This window comes from Chiloscyllium punctatum, chromosome 49 (assembly GCF_047496795.1).
Source record: "Chiloscyllium punctatum isolate Juve2018m chromosome 49, sChiPun1.3, whole genome shotgun sequence".
In the NCBI taxonomy this organism is placed as follows: Eukaryota; Metazoa; Chordata; class Chondrichthyes; order Orectolobiformes; family Hemiscylliidae; genus Chiloscyllium; species Chiloscyllium punctatum.
This window is the reverse complement of record NC_092787.1, coordinates 6,373,008-6,392,212: the sequence shown is the minus strand read 5'-3', so window position 1 is coordinate 6,392,212 and position 19,205 is coordinate 6,373,008. Positions and strand designations below refer to the sequence as shown.

General features: G+C 41.7%; 1 protein-coding gene across 7 annotated transcripts in view; it reads left to right on the top strand.

Annotated features, from left to right (window-relative positions):
- Positions 1-19,205, top strand: part of strbp (spermatid perinuclear RNA binding protein) — a 198,107-nt gene that overhangs the window by 145,762 nt on the left and 33,140 nt on the right. For all 7 annotated transcript variants that reach the window (XM_072566329.1, XM_072566326.1, XM_072566323.1 and 4 more), the window contains 2 exons: positions 4,668-4,835; positions 8,357-8,491. In XM_072566329.1, coding sequence (XP_072422430.1) covers positions 4,668-4,835; positions 8,357-8,491 — 303 coding nt within the window. The remainder of the gene's footprint in view (positions 1-4,667; positions 4,836-8,356; positions 8,492-19,205) is intronic.

Below are 19,205 nucleotides of genomic sequence, written 5' to 3'. Positions count from 1 at the left end.
CTTTAAAATTCAAAGTTTAAAAAAAATGGCATTTGTGGGTGATAGCCATTTGCTACACTGACACCAAGTTAACTAGGACAGCCTACCTGGAATTCAGTCTTCTGGCCTATGGATTGCAACCCCACCCAGTCCCCAGTTCAGATGGAAAACTGAAGGCTGATTTGGAAAATCCTATTTGACTTCCTTTTGATTATCATTGCCAAGACCCTTTTAAAGAGTTAGCTGGCTACCTCCTTCATAGCAGACAGCATCAGAATCAGTGAAATGCATACACTAGCCAGCACCAGTATTTGCTGCTGTTCCTGACCTCTATAGGGCCTGAAAGTCCACACTTTGCCAATTTCCACCCAAGATTACTAGTTGTTTATCTTTCTGACATTTTGTCGCTTGGAGTTATGAAGTTTTTTTGTTTTTCATTTCGGCCATTTGTATTATAGGATAACAATGCTGCCTTCTTTGGGCAGTGAGCTGAGGACTTGTATATTTACAATGGACCTAGCATTCATTCATTCATTCAACAGTCACCAGTCGTAATATCACCTTGATATAAATGAGGCAAAGGTTGCAAATTCCTTACGGGATTAGTGTCTCCAGGAAATATGCCTTTTTATGAGCTATTAAATATTGATGTACCTCAGCTAAAGTTGTTTTATGAAGGTAGTACAACATGTTGATAAACATCTAGGTTTCAAATCGTATTCTACACAGTTTTTGGGCACAGTAGACCTTCGTTTTGAATCTCTGTTTTTCTCATATGTCATTGAGGACTTATCATTTGATCTTTACCCAATCAAGCCTGCTTGAGACTCCAGATTCACAGAAATGTCATTGCCTCTGAAGTGGCCTAGAAAGCCACTCAGTTCAACAAAATTAATGGTGGACAACAAACGCTATCCTTGCTCGCAGTGCCTACGTATCTTGAAACAAAATTACAGTGATACCAAGAGCAGAACCAGAAGTTAGAAGCCAGGTATTAACTTGATCTCAAAGATCAGTGGCAAAACCACAACAACTGGATCAATAGTAAAACATAAATTCTGCAAAAATAAACTACAAAGTACTGAGAATATGTGTGGAAAAGACTGATTACGTTTGCAGATAATCTTTAATGTGAATGATAGTGAAAGGAAATCTGCAATTTTCAGCACTAGTTGTGAACTAATTGTATTCCAAATTAGGGCCAATTTTGCAGAAGTTTTAAATTATTACTGGGATCAACAATATAGCACACTACTTGGTTTGGAAGAAGAGTATTGATACTATTTGCATCCTAAAAGAAACAGTGCAGTAAAAGTTTGCATGTAAGTTACAATGTGTGTGTTCTAATGGGGTAAAAATGATTTGTGGTCCTCACACAATCTACGTGATATATAATATTGAGCTGGCCAAGAATGCATTGACATTTCCTTTTGAAAGTTTTGCTCCCTAAGCTTTATTATTAGCCAAGAGTCACTATGTCATCTCTTTTTCATACTTACATCAATGTTATTTTGAAAATGCTATAGCTGGGTCACTACATACCTTTTAATTTTTCTACTTTCTTCAGGGGAAGATTATCTCATTACTTTTGACACCTATGGTGGCATAGCTGAGACAAAGAGTTTGTGTGGGGCTATTAGCTACATAACTCGCATTCTGCAGTATTGACTTAGGATTCCAAATGAATATCTGCTTTTCCACAACTAGTGCAAAAAAAATTAATTTGTTCATGGGAAGTGAATGTCGCCAGTTGGCCCAGCATTTATTTCCCATTCCTTGGTAGTGGTGTGCAGCCGCCTTGAACCGCTGCAGTTCATTTGATGCAAGTAGATCCACACTTGTAGTAAGGAGTTCCAGGGTTTTGACCCAGTGACATTGGAGCAGTTGTGCTATATTTCCAAGTCAGGATGGTGAGTGGCTTGGACACAAACTTGTACATGGTAGTGTGTTCTATATATCTGCTGCCCTTGTCCCAGGTGGTAATGGTTGTGGGCATGGAATGTGCTGTCACATGGTGAGTTTCGGCAATGCATCCTGTGGATGCCACACTATGCTGCCACTTAGCTGTGGCAGTGGAGGGAGTGAATGTTTGTGAATATGGTGCCAATAAATTGGGATAGTTTATCCTAGATGGTGTCAAGCTTCCTGAGTGTTTTTAGAGCTGCACTCATTCCATGCAATAGGAGAATATTTAATCATACTCCTGACGTGCCTTATAGGTGGTGTACAGGCTTTGGTCAGGTCAGAGGTGATTTGTATGCTGCAGGATTCCACACCTCTGATCTGCCCTTGTATCAACAGTATTTGTATGGCTAGTCCAGTTCATTTTCTGTTCAATGATATTCCCCAGGATGTTGGTATTAGAGGGGGTGAGGGGGAGTGTTCAATTATAGTAATGCCATTGAATGTTGAGGGTAATGGTTGAATTCTCTCTTGTTGAGATGGTCAGTGCCTGCCACATGTGTGATGTGAAAGTCACTTATTACTTGTCTGCCCAAACTCGGATCTATTACAGGTCTTGATATAATTGAACATGGACTGCTTTTGTATCTGGGGCATCGCAAATAGTGCTAAATAGCGCAATCATCTGTGAACATCCCCACTTCTGACCTTATAATGGAGGGAAGGTCATTGGTGCAGCAGCTGAAGATCGTTAGGTCGAGTACAATTGTGGTGCAGTGACAGTATCCCGATCTCTGGGTCCCATCTGCTCCTGAGGTTTGTAATACCATCTCTAGACAAGTTGATTAGAAATTATCACGGAACACCTGTGGTGATATCCTGGTACTGAGTTGACTGATCTTCAGTCACTGCAACTGTCTTTCTTTGTGCCATGTATGTCTCGAACCAGTGGAGAGATTTTCACCTGAATCCAGTTGAATCCTGTTTAACTAAGCTCCTTGATGCCACACTTGATCAAATGTGGCCTCAGTGAATAGACCAGTCACACTCCCTTCGTCTCTGGAATTCAGTCCTTTTGACCATTTTTGAACCAATACTAATCACGACTGAATATGGCAGGACTGAAATCTGATTAGTTGTCGGGTGGTCACTTAGCTCTATCTGTCACTTGCTGCTTATGCTATTTGGCTCCCAGGTAATCTTGATTTGTAGTTTTGCAAGGTTGACTTTTTTAAGTATGCTTAGTGCTGTTTCTGGTGTGCTTTCCTGTATTCCTTCATTCACTTATCAATTCAATTAAGTTGCCTGTTAAATTCATGTTGACTATTGCTGAGCAATTTTACAAACGAATGCTTTCATTATGGTTTTTAATACCAGCTGTTAAGGTCTTTTGAGATCCTTCAGTTTTCAGACAAATGTAGAATGGCCTAGATTTTGCACAAGGACAGATATCCTATGTATCTCTTGGAAATGCTGCCACACCAAACAATTTAATGTGAATTAGCAACCTACCCTCAAGTTTATCGTGTTCCAACAATGAATCCAGAAAGGTGTGTGAACGGTAAAGGAGGAATGTGTTTTGAAATGTGTCAGGAACAGGTATAAGTTCAAGCCTGTAGTTTGGCTGACTATCTCAATTATTAGCGGAAAATGTGTTGCTGGAAAAGCACAGCAGGTCAGGCAGCATCCAAGGAACAGGAGAATCGACGTTTCGGGCATCAGCCCTTCTTCAGGAAAGGCTGAAGAAGGGCTGATGCCCGAAACATCGATTCTCCTGTTCCTTGGATGCTGCCTGACCTCCTGCGCTTTTCCAGCCACACATTTTCAACTCTGATCTCCAGCAACTGCAGTCCTCACTTTCTCCTATCTCAATTATTACCAGATTCAAACACAGAATTCTAATATATGAAACTGCTTTATGTTCGTTAATATGCAATTAGTGATTCATAGAATTATACAGTACAAAGAGAGACCTTTTGGCCCATCACATCTGTACCACTAGAAATATATAACTAGTTTCACTAGTCCCACTTTCCAGCACTAGGCCCATAGCCTTGAATGGTATGACACATTAAGTATTCATCCAAATGCTTTTTAAAGGTTGTGAGGTTACCTACCTCAACTACCCAGCCAGGTAAAAGAATTTCCCAGTTATTTCTTTTTATTAAATTAATCCACTGCTCCATTTCAGCCAGAAATACAAATTTAAAACTGCTGTTTTTGGACTAAGTGCAGTGTTTTACAGAACTCTTTGTTCAGTTGCAGCAAGAATAATGATCACGAGTATTCTTCATTTGGATACTCTGCAGTTGACTGTAGCAGTCATGATTTCAAATGCAACAAGCTATCTTGTGCTGATCAGGTTTCTGTTGTTTAACAAAAACCCAAAGTTATGAATGATATTTTTAAGGCCCTGGTAATAATCTACACCTCATGGCATGTTGCACAATTGAATTCAGAAAGCTTGTTAATTTTGATGAGCAGCAAAAAATTACTCTGAAAGCCGCTGAATTATTGTATAACTAATCTGCCTTTTGAAACAAGCACCAAAAAACCCCAACCAGGCCGACCTGTGAGATTCCAGATTAACTAGGTGGGCGACTAGATCGTTTTTCTTGTCGGTCTTGTCAACTTTCAAGAATAAAGAAATAGTGGGAGTGAATTGATTAATGCAATTGCGTGAGTGATCTGAATGCTAAATGGAATTTTTTGAGATCCTCCACTGGGGCAAAACAAACATTCAACTTCTGAAATCGCCATTTGTTTTAATGTCACTATTGTTCCAGGTACTGCAAGCTATGGGCTGTCCAACTGGTATGGATTTGAAGATGGGTTTTGAATCTCAGGAGATGGAAGAAAAGTCCTCAGGCGATGATAAGAATGAAACGGTTTCTACAAATTCTAGCAATGACACAGTTGGCTGTGCTACTGCTGCTAGTACCAATACTCTAGAGGTGCCAGGTTTCCAATTTCTAACTATGAATAAATGGTGTAAAGAATCAGTTTGTTAATTTGCATTGATATTTCACACTTTTTTTTTACGCTTAACTATTTGCATTGTTTCAGGTTAAATAAAATTGGTATTCACAATATTTAGTTAAATAATATACATAAAATAGTAAAATGAAAATTAGTTTTGTTTTCTTTTGAAAGTAATCATATTGGACATAGCTAGTTACCATGCTTGTGCAAAAGTTTACAATTGGGCAATTAGAAACCAAGATGTACATTTCCAAGTGTATGTGCTTTAGAGTTGCAAATAACTATTTTCTGAAAAGCTTGTGAAACAAAGCAAATTAATTGGATAATAGCAAAGGTTGAGCAGCTTTCAAGTTCTATCAGTGTTTCAAATTGAAATGTTAAAAGGAAAAATAATTAATATTTAATAGTGCGAACAGAATGATTAAAGTTGCCCATTAAGTTAGCAGTGTACTTCAGTTAAATTTGACTGATCAAGTTACTGGAGTATTTTTGATTGCCTGGGCATTTGAAGTGGCAAAATTTGATTGCCACTTAATGCATTTAATTTGAGCTCAGCAAACAACATCCAAAACCAAATGGATCAACTTTTGAAAGTGTGGTGGATGTGGTTTGGCAAATAGATTCAAAATTATTTGGTCAAATCATGGGTAATGGAGTGAGCAAGTTGGACTAAAATACAATTTTCATACTTAAACTGAGATTTTTTTAATTGAGATTTTTTTTAGCAACTTTAAGGTAAAAATATTGTAAATTTAGCTCTCATTCATCTTCCCTGGCACCTGCAAAAATCTTCAATCTGATCATTTTAGCACGAATTTTCTTTTTTTTGTGTTGATAAGCAAGTTCAAACTGCTTTTAAAGCTGAGCTGAATATACCCCTCCCCCACCCACCAAACAAAAAAAAATTGCTTTACTAATATTTGTTTTATATTAAACTTTATGGCTGCCACATGTGATATCAATTTTCAAATCCAACACACTTTCCAGTGCTTTCAGCAAAAGGATCAGTTACCACTATGTACCAGTTCCCTGATGAATTTGCTTTAAGTGTATAATGACGAGGGGAAATTGAAATGTTATTCTGAGATGAATTTGTTCATGGTTCTGTAGTTTAAGTAGAGTGTCATGATCTGTGATGTGTCTAATCCAGCAACGTGGATGCTGCATGCAAAATGAGAAAATTTTCCTGCAAAGTGTAAACTTCAGAAGAATAGTTATATTTCAGATCAAAATACTGACTAGCTTATTTCAAAATGTTTACATAATGTGCAGAGCTAAATTTCAAACTTTCCACATGAATTGTTAATTAGCACAAATAACAGTCACCCTTTCCTCTTTTGTGTTTATTGCGGACTAAAATTTCAGAAGCATGTACTAGCAGCACTGCTTAAGTTATTATTTTACCATCATTCTGCAGCAAAAAACCACCATCGGAAGTGTTGAGTTTCTTCTGATTAAAATTGTCCTATTTATATTGAGAGAAATATGTTGCTGGAATGCATGTTTCTCATTCCAGCATTAGATGTCTTCAGTAGAATTTGATTTTTGTGAACATTTGACTTGCATCAAGCATGAAGGAATTAGGTTTGATAAATACTGCAAGTGAGCACATTCTATTCTTGAAGTTCTTCCCATCCCAGATGCCCCCCTCAGACCTCGAGAGTCTTGCTTATCACCTGATTCACTGCCCACATGACATGAATTTGCTGTTTGAAATGCTTGCGACTGTAGCTTATGTCACCCATAAGTAATTGGTGACTTCATATTTATTAAACCCTTCAAATTTAATCAGATTAGAAAAAAAATCCCAGTTTCGCAAATTGGCTTCAGACACTACCATAAATCCCCAGATGGTTGAGCAAGATACAGCTGGTTGACAAATATTATGCAAAATCCTATCTACAACTATGTAGCAGTTAATTATCTTTCAGAAGTAAGAACATGAATGATGGTGTGCTAGTTTAAAAGGTAATACTGGTTTGAATGGGATACTCACCCACAAATAATATGGCTGAAACCAGTTGTTCTAAAGGTTCTTAAAATGTGAAGAAGATCAATTAAGTTGCAGGTCTGAGTCTTCCATAGAATCATAGAGATGGACAGCATGGGAACAGCTATCCTAAATTAATCTAATCTGATTTGTCAGCACTTCGTCCATATCGTTGTAAACCCTTCCTATTCATTTACCCATCCAATTGCCTTTTAAATGTTGTGATTGTACCAGCCTCCACCACTTCCTTTGTCAGCTCATTCCATTCACGCATCACCCTCTGCATGAAAAAGTTGTCCATTAGGTCCTTTTTAAAATCTTTCCTCTCTCACCCTAAACCTATGCCCTCTAGTTCTCGACTCCCCCCAACCCCTTGTCTGTTTACCCTATCCATGCCCCTCATGATTTTATAAACCTCTATAATGTCACTCCTCAGCCTCCAGCCTTCCAGGGAAAATAGCCCCAGCCTCTTCAGCCTCCCTGTAGCTCAAACCCTCCAACCTTGTAAATCTCTTCTGAACCCTATCAAGTTTCACAACATCCTTCCTATAAGAGAGAGACCAGAATTGCAACCAGTATTGTAGAAGTGGCCCAACCAATGATCTCCCAACCCCTGTAATCAATACTCTGACCAATAAAGGAAAGCACACTAAACCCTTTCTTCACTATCCTATCTACCTCAGACTCCACCTTCAAGGAACTGTGAACCTGAACTCCAAGGTCTCTGTCCAGCAACACTCCCCAGGACCTTACCATTAAAAATATAAGTCCTGCTCTGATTTGCCTTTCCAGAATACAGCACCTCACATTTATCTAAATTAAACCCCATCTGCCATGTCACGGCCCATCGGCCCATCTGATCTAGATCCCATTGTACTCTTGAGGTAACCTTCTTAACTATCCACTGCACTTCCAATTTTGGTCTCATCTGCAAACTTACTAACTATACCTCCTATGTTCACACCCAAATCATTTATATAATTGACAAAAAGCAATGGACCTAGCACCAATCGTTGTGGCACACTGCTGGTCACAGGCTTCCAATCTGAAAAGTGACCCACTACCCTCTGTGTTCTATCCTTGAACCAATTCTGCATCCCTATTCTAAACTTGACACATTACATTATGGTGTGCTAGTTTGGGGCCTTTCCATAAAATTGGATATATGAAATGATCGAAGTAATTTGTTGTCTATGAAACTCCCTTGACATAGATGACAGATATGATAAGATGTTATAAATGTGCGAGTCTTTTTATGGTATGGGACTGCACTAAATACACAATGTTCTGAGAAAATATATGTTGGAAAAACTATTGATAGAGTTTCCAACCCTCCCGGTATAGCTGGGAATCCCCAGAAATCAGTGAAAAAAAACAGATGAATAGAAGTCGACAAAGTCCAACGTGAACTCAAGTTCTGAATGGACTTATTGCCTGCTATTTAAAACAAGCTATGCAATGGTGCATTAAATATTTCATTCATTTGTTTTGTTTCGTATTTAGATGAGAACACAGGGTCCAATCCTAACGGCCAGTGGAAAAAATCCAGTTATGGAGCTAAATGAGAAGAGAAGGGGTTTGAAATATGAATTGATATCTGAAACTGGTGGTAGTCATGACAAACGCTTTGTTATGGAGGTATGTTAGAAATTGATACTGCAAATATTTGTGTTTATACTGGTATTTATTTCAGGTTTACAGTGTCTAAAGTACTTTATTTTAGAATTTAATGCTTTAATTTTTAATATCTAATTTTGAATAGCCATTGCATATTGTTTGGAAAAAATGAATTTAAAATATCAAATGTCACTTGGTGTTTTCTTAGCAATGCCTGTGAGCAGATCAGTGAATGACTTTTGCTCTTTGGAGTACTTGCAGCAGACAGTTGAGTTTATTTCTGTCTCCTTTGTTTAAATAATATCATGTTAGTGTTATCTCTCTATATGCATGGGCTGGATTGCAGTATCCAGTTTACAAGTCAGCTTCTCATTTGAAATTTCAAAACTTACCTGATGTTTCAACCTATGTGCATTGATTATGCTGTTTCAGCCAAATACTGCTAATGATTTACATGTATGTGGAAGCATAGAATTTCTACAGTGGGGAAGCAGGCCAATAAGCCCATGGAGTTGACACTGACCCTCAGGGCATCCTACCTGGACCTATCCCCCTACCCCCTATCCCTGTAACCCTGCATTTCCCATTGCTAATCCACCTAGCCTGCAGGTCCCTGGACACTGGACAATTTTGCATGGCCAAACCACCCAAAGTTCACATCTTTGGACAGTGGGAGGAAACTGGAGCACCCGGAGGAAACCCACACAGATACAGGGAGAATGCGCAACTCCACACATGTAGTCACCTGTGGTTGGAATCGAACCTGGATCTCTGGCACTGTGGGGCAGCAGTGTTAAACACTGACCAACCATGCCCAACTGTACGCGAGCAATGACAGCAGTGACAGAATCCATTCTGTTGCATACTTTTGACTGGGAAAGGATTCATAAGGTAAAGTTATGTGGTTGGCCGAGGGTTGTTATCGCTGGATGTTAATCCGGAGACCCAGAATTGTTCTGGGGACTGGATTTTGACTCCTACCATGGCAGATGGTGGAATTTTAATTCAGCAGAAAAAATATTCTGGAATTGAGTGCCTAATGATGATGATGATGAATCCATTGTCAATTGTCAGAAAAACCCATGTGCTTCATTAGTGTCCTTCAGGGAAGGAAATCTGCCATTCTTACCTGGTTTGGCCTACATGTGACTCAAGATCCACAATGGTATTGTTAACTCTTAACCGCATTCTGTGCAGTTAGGGATGGGCAATAAATGCTGGCCTAGCCAGTGATGCCCTCATCCTGTGAATGAATTTTTTAAAAAGACTGAGTTTAATGCCTTTTTTTGTTACTGCATGGTAGCAAGGAAGAATTTTCTGAAGTGTCAATCAAAATGATTTTATAATAATATAGAGACTTATACATGAACAAAGTATCTATAATAAAGCATATCCATGTTTCATTAAAAAATATTTAACATGGTACAGCTTAACGGCTTGTGTCATTCATGCTTGTTATGGGTAGCATATATGAAACCAACCGTTCATAATTTCCACTGAGGTCAATTGGAAGGATGTCGCTTATTAGCATCTTAAGTTTGGCTATTTCCAATATCTTTGAGAAGTCACTTGCATTTCTTGCACTGCAACTTTGCATCACTCCATGTTTGGTCGGATACTAAGTAATTTCCAGGGGAAGTAGGCATCACATTCTACATCAGCATTAATTGCCCATCCTCAATTCCCATTGAAGAAATGATAATGCGCTGACATCTTGAATTGTTGCAGTTGTTGGCGTGTAGATACACCCACAAGGACTGATATGATGCAGCAATATCCCACCTCTGAGCCAGAAGGCCCAGGTTCATGTCCCACCTGCTCCAGAGGTGTGTCATAGCATCACTGAACAGGTTTTAAAATGTAATGTCACTCACAGAGCTGTCAGAAGGCAGTTCCAGGATTTTGACCCAGTGATTGTGAAGGAATAGCAAAATAGTTCCAAGTTAGGATCACGTGTGCCTGGGAAGGAAACTTAAGTTGTGATCTTCCTATATGTTCTTGTCTTACAGTTCATGCAATTGCACAATTCAGGTCAAGAGTGGAAAAATTTACGGTGTTAAACAAGCAGTAGTGCTTAAAAGCCATAATTCTTTTTTGAGATGTAGGCTACAATCATTACTAAGACGAGGTAGCAATTTATAGTTGTGAAATCAAAAATCTCAATGCATGCACAATTACATAGGTTGAAAAATGAGTTGCTGGAAAAGCGCAGCAGGTCAGGCAGCATCTAAGGACCAGGAGAATCGACATTTGGGGCATAAGCCCTTCTTCAGGAATGAGGAGGGTGTGCCAAGCAGGCTAAGATAAAAGGTAGGGAGGAGGGACTTGGGGGAAGGGCGTTGGGAATGTGATAGGTGAAAGGAGGTTATGGTGAGGGTGATAGGCTGGAGAGGGGGTGGGGACAGAGTGATCGGGAAGAAGATTGCAGGTCAAGAAGGCGGTGCTGAGTCTGAGGGTTGGGACTGAGATAAGGTGGGGGGAGGGGACATGAAAAAGCTGGAGAAATCTGCATTCATCCCTTGTGGTTGGAGGGTTCCAAGGCAGAAGATGAAGCACTCTTCCTCCAGGCGTCATGTTGCCATGGTCTGGCGATGGAAGAGGCCAAGGACCTGCATGTCCTTGGCGGAGTGGGAGGGGGAGTTAAAGTGTTCAGCCACAGGGCGGTTGGGTTGGTTTGTGCGGGTGTCCCAGAGGTGTTCTCTGAAACGTTTCGCAAGTAGACGGCTTGGCTCCCCAATGTGTAGGAGGCCACATCGGGTGCAGCGAATGCAGTAAATGATGTGTTTGGAGGTGCAGGTGAATTTGTAACAGATAGGAAGGATCCCTTGGGGCCTTGGAGGGAAGTGAGGGGGGAGGTGTGGGCACAGGTTTTGCATTTCTTGCGGTTGCAGGGGAAGGTGCCGGGAGTGGAGGTTGGGTTGGTGGGGGGTGTGGACCTGACGAGGGACTCGCGGAAGGATTGGTCTTTTCGGAACGCTGATAGGGGTGGGGAGGGAAATATATCCTTGGTGGTGGGGTCTGTTTGGAGGTGGCGGAAATAACGAAGGATGATACGATGTATCTGGAGGTTGGTGGGGTGGTAGGTGAGGACCAGTGGGGTTCTGTCCTGGTGGCGATTGGAGGGGCAGGGTTCAAGGGCGGACGAGCGGGACGTGGAGGAGATGCGGTGGAGAGCATCGTCAACTATGTCTGAGGGGAAATTACGGTCTTTGAGGAAGGAGGCCATCTGGGTTGTTCGGTATTGGAATTGGTCCTCCTGGGAGCAGATGCGGCAAAGGTTTAGGAATTGGGAATATGGGATGGAGTTTTTACAGGGGATAGGGTGGGAGGATGTGTAATCTAGGTAGCTGTGGGAGTCGGTCGGTTTATAGTAAATGTTCGTGTTGAGTCGGTCGCCCGAGATAGAAATGGAGAGGTTTAGGTAGGGAAGGGAGGAGTCTGAGACAGTCCAGGTAAATTTGAGGTCGTAGTGGAAGGTGTTAGTAAAGTGGATGAACTGTTCAACCTCCTCTTGGGAACACGAGGTAGCGCCGATACAGTCATCGATGTAGCAGAGGAAAAGGTGGGGTGTGGTGCCAGTGTAGCTGCGGAAGATGGACTGTTCCACAGCTCCCTAGATTACACTCCCTCCCACCCTGCCCCCTGTAAAAACGCCATCCCATATTCCCAATTCCTAAACCTACGCCGCATCTGCTCCCAGGAGGACCAATTCCATTACCGAACAACCCAGATGGCCTCCTTCTTCAAAGACCGTAATTTCCCCTCAGATGTGGTTGACGATGCTCTCCACCGCATCTCCTCCACTTCCCGCTCCTCCGCCCTTGAACCCCGCCCCTCCAATCGCCACCAGGTCATCACCTACCACCCCACCAACCTCTAGATACATCGTATCATTCTTCGTCATTTCCGCCACCTCCAAACAGACCCCACCACCAAGGATATATTTCCCTTCCCTCCCCTATCAGCGTTCCAGAAAGACCACTCCCTCTGCGACTCCCTCGTCAGGTCCACCACACCCCCCACCCCCCCGCCAACCCAACCTCCACTGCCGGCACCTTCCCCTGCAACTGCAAGAAATGCAAAACCTGCGCCCACACTGCCCCCCTCACTTCACTCCAAGGCCCCAAGGGATCCTTCCATATCAGTCACAAATTCACCTGCACCTCCACACACACCATTTACTGCATCCGCTGCACTCGATGTGGCCTCCTGTACATGAGGAGACTGGCCACCTACTTGCAAAACGTTTCAGAGAACACCTCTGGGACACCCGCACGAACCAACCCAACCGCCCCATGGCTGAGCACTTTAATTCCACCTCCCCCTCCGCCAAGGACATGCAGGTCCTTGGCCGCCTCCATCGTCAGATCATGGCAACACGACGCCTGGAGGAAGAGCACCTCATCTTCCGCCTAGGAACCCTCCAAACACAAGGGATGAATGCAGATTTCTCCAGTTTTCTCATTTCCCTCCCCCCACCTTATCTCAGTCCCAACCCTCAGACTCAGCACCGCTTTCTTGACCTGCAATCTTCTTCCCGACCTCTCCGTCCCCACCCCCTCTCCGGACTATCACCCTCACCTTAACCTCCTTCCACCTATCGCATTCCCAACGCCCCGCCCCCAAGTCCCTCCTCCCTACCCTTTATCTTAGCCTGTTTGGCACACCCTCCTCCTTCCTGAAGAAGGGCTCGTGCCTGAAACGCCGATTCTCCTGCTCCTTGGATGCTGCCTGACCTGCTACGCTTTTCCAGCAACACATTATTCAGCTCTGATCTCCAGCATCTGCAGTCCTCACTTTCTCCACAATTACTTAGGTTCCCTGTCAAAAGGCAGTCTGATGGATTGGCTGCACATAAGGTTTTAAAAAGAAAAGTGCAGTTGGGAATTAGCAAAACTTAGTCATGTGTGGGGTGAGTAAAGTGTAGTTGAGTTTGTTTGGTAGGAACCTGGTGGCAGGGGAAGTTTGTAACTGTGGGTAAGAGTTTGTTTAGGAAACTTTGCAGATCATGTAAGGAACAGAGGGGTGTGTGGAGGTGGGTCACTTAATAGGAGTTAAGCTTGGGATAACCACTTATGGATCTAGCCCTTCTTACCTACTTCTACCTGCCAGGTTTTCTGAGGTCTGGGAAATATGCATGACAACAGTTTATATTTTTTTAAAAAAAACTAAGATGAAAGCTTGTAGCCTTTTTGAAAGATTTCAATGACCCATCACCTGAGAGCAAATTGAGTCCTCACTGTTCCTTTCTCTCCCATTAAAATGCAAAGTGGATTGTATAAAGGCATGTTGCAATCTTGTTTGAAAGTTTTACCATTTTTAATTTTTGCATAACTCTTGTCATTACCATATCTTTTAACCTGATATTATTGGGTTGAAGTGCCTGATAACAGCAAGACATTGCAGAGCCTAGGAATCTAAAATGAATATAAGAAATGCTGGAAATACTAAGTGATTCAGGCAGGAAGTTTGGGGAAGAGAAGCAGACTTAACTTTTGCAGGTTCTTGACTGATTCAAAGTTAAAAATCGCACAACACCAGGTTATAGTCCAACAGGTTTAATTGGAAGCACACTAGCTTTCGGAGCGACGCTCCTTCATCAGGTGATAGTGGAGGGCTCGATCGTAACACAGAATTTATAGCAAAAATTTGCAGTGTGATGTAACTGAAATTATACATTGAAAAATTGATTGTCTGTTAAGCCTTTAATCTGTTAGAATACAGTGATAGTTTCACTTCTTTCATGTGTAAATCACAAAATCCTTTTTTTTTGAAGTTGCATTCTTGGGTTAGCTGTTAACAATGGTGATAGCTGGACAATATGTTGAAGGTGTTAGCCCCCTGTGTTCTCTGTCTATGACCTGATGTTTAGATTGATTCTAATCTAAACAGATAACAGAGTTTTACATAAATTCATGCAGTTTTTGAGCTCAGAGTTCTACATGAATGTATGCAGTTTTTGAGCAAAGTGCAATGTAACTCTGCAAGTACAAATTCACCCCACAAAATATATGTGTGCATGTGGGTCTTTGTCTGTCTGGGGTGGGAGTTGTGTGTGTGTATGTAGTGAGTGCAGTGTGTCTTAAGTCTGTGAGGGGGTGTGTGTGGGTGTCTGTGTGTACCTGTGTCCGTGTGTATGTGAGAGTATGTGTGTGTAGGAATATCTGTGTGTAGTGCAATGGTGGTCACCTGTAATGTGACATGAACCCAAGGTCCCAGTTGAGGCCCTCCCTATGGGTACCGAACTTAGCTATCAGCCTCTGCTCGGCCACTTTCCTCTGCTGCCTGTCCTGAAGTCCACCTTGGAGGATGGTCACCCGAAGGTCCAAGGCTGAATGTCCTGGACCACTGAAGTGTTCCCCAACTGGGAGGGAACCCTCCTGTCTGTTGATTGTTGTGCGGTGCCCAATCATCCGTTGCTGTAGCCTTTGCTCAGTTTCCCCAATGTACCATGCCTCCGGGCATCCTTGCCTGCAACGTATAAGATAGACAACCTGTTGGACTATAACCAGATGTTGTGTGATTTTTAACTTTGTACACCCCAGTCTAACACCGGCATCTCCAAATCTTGACTGGTTCAGTTATCTTAGTTGCCCAACTTGTAATGTAAGTGGCTGATACATTTTGAATTTTGACCGTTGAGTGTCAGGAATTCTAGAAACTAAGTTGAAGATCCAGTTATTGCTCAGTGGATAACCATCCAACATGTTGAATGTGCATCCACAGTTCCAAGACACAACTCTAGAATAAGATGTTGTAAATTGAACTGGAAATTTCAACTGCTATATGAAAGGCATAGTTCAGGTGAGGCATTGAAAAAAGACCAGTGTCTTGCCTAATATGGAAAGATTCTGGATTAGTGGTGCTGGAAGAGCACAGCAGTTCAGGCAGCATCCAAGTAGCTTTGAAATCGACGTTTCGGGCAAAAGCCCTTCATCAGGAATAAAGGCAGTGAGCCTGAAGCGTGGAGAGATAAGCTAGAGGAGGGTGGGTGTGGGGAGAAAGAAGCATAGAGTACAATGGGTGAGTGGGGGAGGGGATGAAGGTGATAGGTCAAGGAGGAGAGGGTGGAGTGGATAGGTGGAAAAGAAGATAGGTAGGTAGGACAAGTCCGGACAAGTCATGGGGACAGTTACTGAGCTGGAAGTTTAGAACTAGGGTGAGGTGGGGAAAGGGGAAATGAGGAAACTGTTGAAGTCCACATTGATGCCCTGGGGTTGAAGTGTTCCGAGGTGGAAGATGAGGCGTTCTTCCTCCAGGCGTCTAGTGGTGAGGGAGTGGAAAGAGCCAATCAATTAGTAGTACTGTCTCTTAGCCTGTAGCCCAGCAGATTTTCCTCTTTAAAGAATATATTGAATTCCCCATGAAAGGTTACGATTGAATCTGCCTCCACTATTCTTCTGATAGTAATATATTCCAGATTGTAACTTGTTATGTCAAGTTAAAAACAGAATTCACATCTCCCCTCCATCAATCTTAAAACAGTTACCTTAATTCTGCTTGCTTTGGTGACCGATCTTCCTGTCAGTGGAAACAATTTGCCCCCATCTTCTAACATAAGAGGGCTTCTTTCTTTCTCTTCCTTCAAGTATCTCACCTTGTCCCCTTCTTGTACCTCTCCTTTAAAATTCTTGTTGCATTACTCCACTTGTCCCCAAAGGTATCCTCACTTTTGCAGCTGGGTATCAACTCTCTTCTATTTTCTACTAAACTGAGCTCCTTTTACTGACATTGCCCCTCAATTCACTGACCTGATTCCCTCACTTTCACCTCTTTCTCCAAAAAAGATTCCTGTTTTTGGCACCTAACAAACCAGTCCTTGCCTGAACTGCATCAAAAACAAGACCATCTCTGATCATTTATTTTCATTGTTCATCATATATACACCCCTTTCCAATTCCATCCCCTTCTAAGGTTCTGCTAGATAAAAATGATTTTCACAGCCAAGTCACTACAGTACATTTTCTGAATCCCAATACTTGAATCTCTGTTAATCGTGATGCTCCTGCAGTCGTCAGTTTGCTTAACCACTCCCTCACTTTAGTCTTTATTTTCTATCCCCCTATAATGTATTTGCTATCTGCTATTCTAATTGAGCCCCAAGAATAGACTTCATCTTTACTCCCTCAAATTTTAAAGAGGGCAGTCTTGTAAAGCTGTGGTGGAAACTGGTTTACCCATTCTGGCTGATTAATATTAAATGCTATTAGATTTCATTCTTTTCTGGCAAAATCATACCTTACTCAATGATTCCAGAGATCAAAGGTTACCATAGATTTCTCTTCTCTTCTCCGCCACTAACAGTTGTCTTAAAGCCCTAACTGCCAAGCACCTCCAAGAAGAATTTGCCACAATACTGCGATCTGTTCCATTCCACCCATTTTCCTTTATCCACAAAGCTAATTTGGTTCCTCCTACTCAAGTGCCTTCACCAAGCTCCTCTTGTCCATGAAAACTACTGACTATGCAATCTAGCTAGCGAAGTGTCAAGGCCAAATCTTGGGGTGAACAGATTCTTCCTATCACCATGATACAGAGTAACTTTACAGTATCCTAAGGAGTTGCTTGCTCTGCCTATTAATTTGCAAGACAGGAACATCCATCTGATGACCAGGAGCATTGCAAGATACAAGGTAAACATAGGAGCAGAAGGAGGCTATTTGACCCTTCAACCTTGCTCCGCCATTCATCCTGATCGCCCAACTGAATAGCCTAATCCTGCTGTAGAAACATAGAAGATAGTAAAAACTACCACTGTTTATTTTGGCATAATGCCCAAATCCGAACAAGCGTTGTAAAAAGCAAAAGTTGAATTGAGCTCATTATTCTTTGTTTCCTCATCACGTTTGAAAATGTGCCTAGTTATCTCAAGTGAAACACTGAGTATAAGGGGCAAGGCTCATTACTAGACAATTCCGAAACATAGATGCTAAAATACTTTAAAATCTTTTGCGAGGTATTGCATTTTGGTACAACACCTAGAGGTGCAGGTACATAATTCCTTGAAGTTTGCATCACATCTAGACAGGGTGGTTAAAAAGCGTTTGGCACACTTGCCTTCATTGCTCAGTCCTTTGAGTATAGGAGTTGGGAAGTTATATTGAGGTTGTACAGGACGTTGGTGAGGCCTCTCTGGAATACGGTGTCCTGTTCTGGTTGCCCAGTTATAAGGAGGATATTGTCGAGCTAGAGAGGGTTCCGAAGAGGTGTACCAGGACGTTACCGATATGGAAGGTTTGAGTTATAAAGGCTGGAACTTCTTTCGCTGGAGTGTAGGAGGTTAAGAGGTGACATGATAGAAGTTCATAAAATAATGAGAGGTATAGATAGAGTCAAGGGTAGTTGTCTTTTCCCTAAATGGGGAATTTCAAGACTAAGGGGCACATTTTTAAGGTGAGAGTGATTTTTAAAAAGACATGAGGGGCAAATTGTTTACACACCAAGGTAGTTTGCGTGTGGAATGAACTTCCTGAGAAAGTGGTGGATGTGGGTTCAAGTACAGCATTTGAAAGACATTTGGATAGATACATGAATAAGAAATGTTTGGAGGGATATGGGCCAGGAGCAGGCAGGTGGAACTAGTTTCATTTGGAATTATGTTCGGCATGGACTGGTTGGACCGAAGGATCTGTTTCTGTGCTGTATAACTCCTGCTATAATTTATTCATGTAAGGATGTTAATCATTTGCTCTCCATGTGCATAAATAGAGAAATGTTTGACGTTAAATTTCCATTCATTGGCTATACAATGCAATTTTGGACTTGCGTACATTTATTATTCAAAGTCCAGTCTTTGTATATATGCATACTTGCACTGATGTTTTTTAAGAAATTGAACAAATCTGAACATGGTTTTGGTATTGACTGAAGTGGTTTGTAAATATAATAATTCTGTTAGGGACATGAGTAAATATTGCTATTGATTCATTTGATGCCTTAAGTACATTACAAATCCTTGGCAGCAGGTACAGTTCAGTCTACAGACAATTTACCATAATGAGTTAGATATGAGCCATTTGCGATTTGTTATTCATAATTATCTAATAGTTTTTACAGGATCTAGAACATAGAACAGTACAGCAAAGGAACACACCCTTTGGCCCATCATGTCTGTGCTGACCATGATACAATTGTATATTAGTCCCAGTCTGCCAGCACACTGTCCATATCATCCTGTTCTCTGCCTGTTCACCTGTCTACCTAAATGCCTTAAGCTTTGTTAACATACCTGCTTACACCTCCTTCCCTGGCAGTGCATTCTGAGCACTTACCACTCTGTAAAAATATAGCTTGCCTTGTACATCTCATTTAAACTTTCCTCCTCTCACCTTAAACAGATACCCCCTAGTATTTGACATTTCCACTCTGGGGAGAAGACTCCTGACTATCTGCCCTATCCGTGCCTCATGTAATTTTCTTATTTCTTGTATCTCATGTATGCTCCTTATTAGGTTGCCCCTCAGCAGTGGCCGCTCTAGTGAAAACAAACCAACTTTGTCCAACCTCTCCTTATAACTCATACATTCCAAACCAGGCAAAATCCTGCTAATCTTTTTGTACCCTCTCCAAAGCCTCCACATTCTTCCTATAGTGTGCAACCAGACTGCACACAGTACTCCAAGTGTGACCTAATAAACTGTAACTTGATTCACCAACCTTTATGCTCAACGCTGCAACCAGTGAAGGCAAGCATGCTGTATGCTGTCTTTACTACTTTATCCCCTTTTGCCACTTT